The 2255-nt window shown below is 28.9% G+C and overlaps 1 protein-coding gene across 1 annotated transcript in view; it reads right to left on the reverse strand.

Annotated features, from left to right (window-relative positions):
• LOC111089664 (monoglyceride lipase-like) overlaps nt 1-2255 on the reverse strand; it is an 11162-nt gene that overhangs the window by 5320 nt on the left and 3587 nt on the right. Inside the window, exon 2 of the mRNA XM_022402573.1 lies at nt 959-1132. Within this exon, the coding sequence (XP_022258281.1) occupies nt 959-1132 (174 nt within the window). The remainder of the gene's footprint in view (nt 1-958; nt 1133-2255) is intronic.

The following is a 2255-nucleotide window of genomic DNA, read 5'->3' on the forward strand; positions in this document are numbered from 1 at the left end:
CCTAGACATTACCAACAAATGACGTATTTCCTAGACATTACCAACAAATAACGTATTTCCTAGACATTACCAACAAATGACGTATTTCCTAGACATTATCAACAAATGACATATTTCCTAGACATTACAGAGACCATATACTTTTCCAGAATAACTTGATTTGCAAACAATAAACTTAAATGTTATAACTTTGTTCATAGTTATGGCTTTCTCAATAGCTAGTCGTAAGAAGTAACGTCATTCAAATGTGTCTTCTAAACTATTAACATCTTTCAACAACAATAATTTTTTGATAATATGTACGAGTTTATATGATCTTAAATATATTCATTGTTTCGCACATTATATTTTTAGGACACCTAAGAATAATACTCTTTCTCACATTGAAGATAAATATAATAATAAGCCATTGGAAATAACCAAAACACAAACAGTATATTACTCATATCGGGATGTTATATATGAATAAGATTGCCAAATTCGTTTTTAATTTCGCTATAACAACATAGTTTGCTATGAGCGGAAATTAATATTAAAAAATAAGTAGGAAATACATTGAATCGTATTCAATGATTGTATGTCTTGTTTACAAGTTAAGAATGTCTTTCAAATGTTTACGAGCTAACAACATATGTCAGATTAATTTCATTATCTCAGGAAAAATTAATATTTTTCATATGCCAAGGCCTTTTTCTTTTCAGTTACAGTTGAATCTCATGAAATTTAATAAATAAACATGATGCTAAAACAGAATTATGGTGAGGATTTTTTGTTGCAACGCTTTTAAAACTATAAACTTCATTAAATTCAATTTATATAACTAAAATGATAAAGCAGAATATCTTTTCTAACGATATACATTATATTGAACATAATTTTATACAGTTGCTCATTAACATAAAAACCTTTATAAATGATAAATATATGCTAAAATAATAAGTATTTATAAAGCGTTTACCCTTAATGTTTCTAGCATAGTCTTTGCCCAGCCAGCTTTCACGAAGCCATTGTAATGATAAGGATCATTGGCTATTATCTGTTTCGCTTCTTCTGACCTAACAACCAAATCTTGGTCAATAGAGCTGATGGGAAAGTGTGGCAGCAAACGGCCCAACAAGTTGGCCAAAAAACACTTTAAAATATGTGAAAAAAATGCAATTAGAATATTACATTAGACAATCGATTTCAGTATGTTTGTTACCAAATAAATATGTAGTTACAGATAAAAAAATTTAAACAGAAAAAAATGAAATTAATAATTGAAAGATACAAGAAACACACGAACGTAATGATTTTAACAATTAAGTGTTGACTTTAATAATTTTACGAAATATTTTTTTGTTTATTTTCAACTCTATTTGCCTATTTTGCAAAAAGTGTCCAAATGTTCATTCAATGGACTATTACGTATTGATGGAACCCTAATTTGTTACCAGTTTTAATTCGGCTTCTTTTTCCCAGTTTATTTTTCATGATAATTGAAACTTAGTTTATAATCAATATTTTCATACTTACAGTTCATGTTGGCATTAACAGTGAAAGTATTTTATGATTTAAAATATCTTTTTTTTCTCCTGTCTTTAGGTGCTTACATGTGTCGTATCGTTTGTCACCGCAAATGTTAACCGTCACCAAGTGAAACAGTGGTATTTTTTGCAGACTTACACTAAAATCTGGGGTTCAATTCCCTGTGGTGGACAGATATCCCATTGTGTAGCTTTGCTCTAAAACAAACGACAGCTGTCACATCTTGCTTTCTTCTTATAATCCTTGCATATGTTAAATGTTTAAAAAAAATATTTTGCTGTCTTAGATCACGTATTATGTTTTTGTCGGCGATAAGCTCCTCCAGCTTTTGAATTTACTTTAATATTCCAATATTTGAACGGATTGCACTGAATATGTTAAAATTATTTGGATCGTATAAGGTTAGACGAGCTATTTTCCTTTGTTCACTTTCCATATTTTTTATTTAGTTTCTGTAATTTTGATCATGGAATTTTCTTGATTTTAGTAATTACGGTATTTATTAAGTTTATAAGATAATGCTGTTTTAGTAGAAATCCTAGTCTTTTTCTTTGGTCTCGTCATCAGACAAAATTGTACAAGTTCTTCAGGCCAAATTTCATGTAATGTACAAGATGGGTGATAGGAATCATAATTTAAATACTGACTACCATAATAAGGTCTCTAAAGATCTTTTTGTCATACAATAAGAATTGGTACCATTTTTTTCTGATGACGATTGTTTGTTT

The sequence above is a fragment of the Limulus polyphemus genome, unplaced genomic scaffold (assembly GCF_000517525.1).
Source record: "Limulus polyphemus unplaced genomic scaffold, Limulus_polyphemus-2.1.2 Scaffold6964, whole genome shotgun sequence".
In the NCBI taxonomy this organism is placed as follows: Eukaryota; Metazoa; Arthropoda; class Merostomata; order Xiphosura; family Limulidae; genus Limulus; species Limulus polyphemus.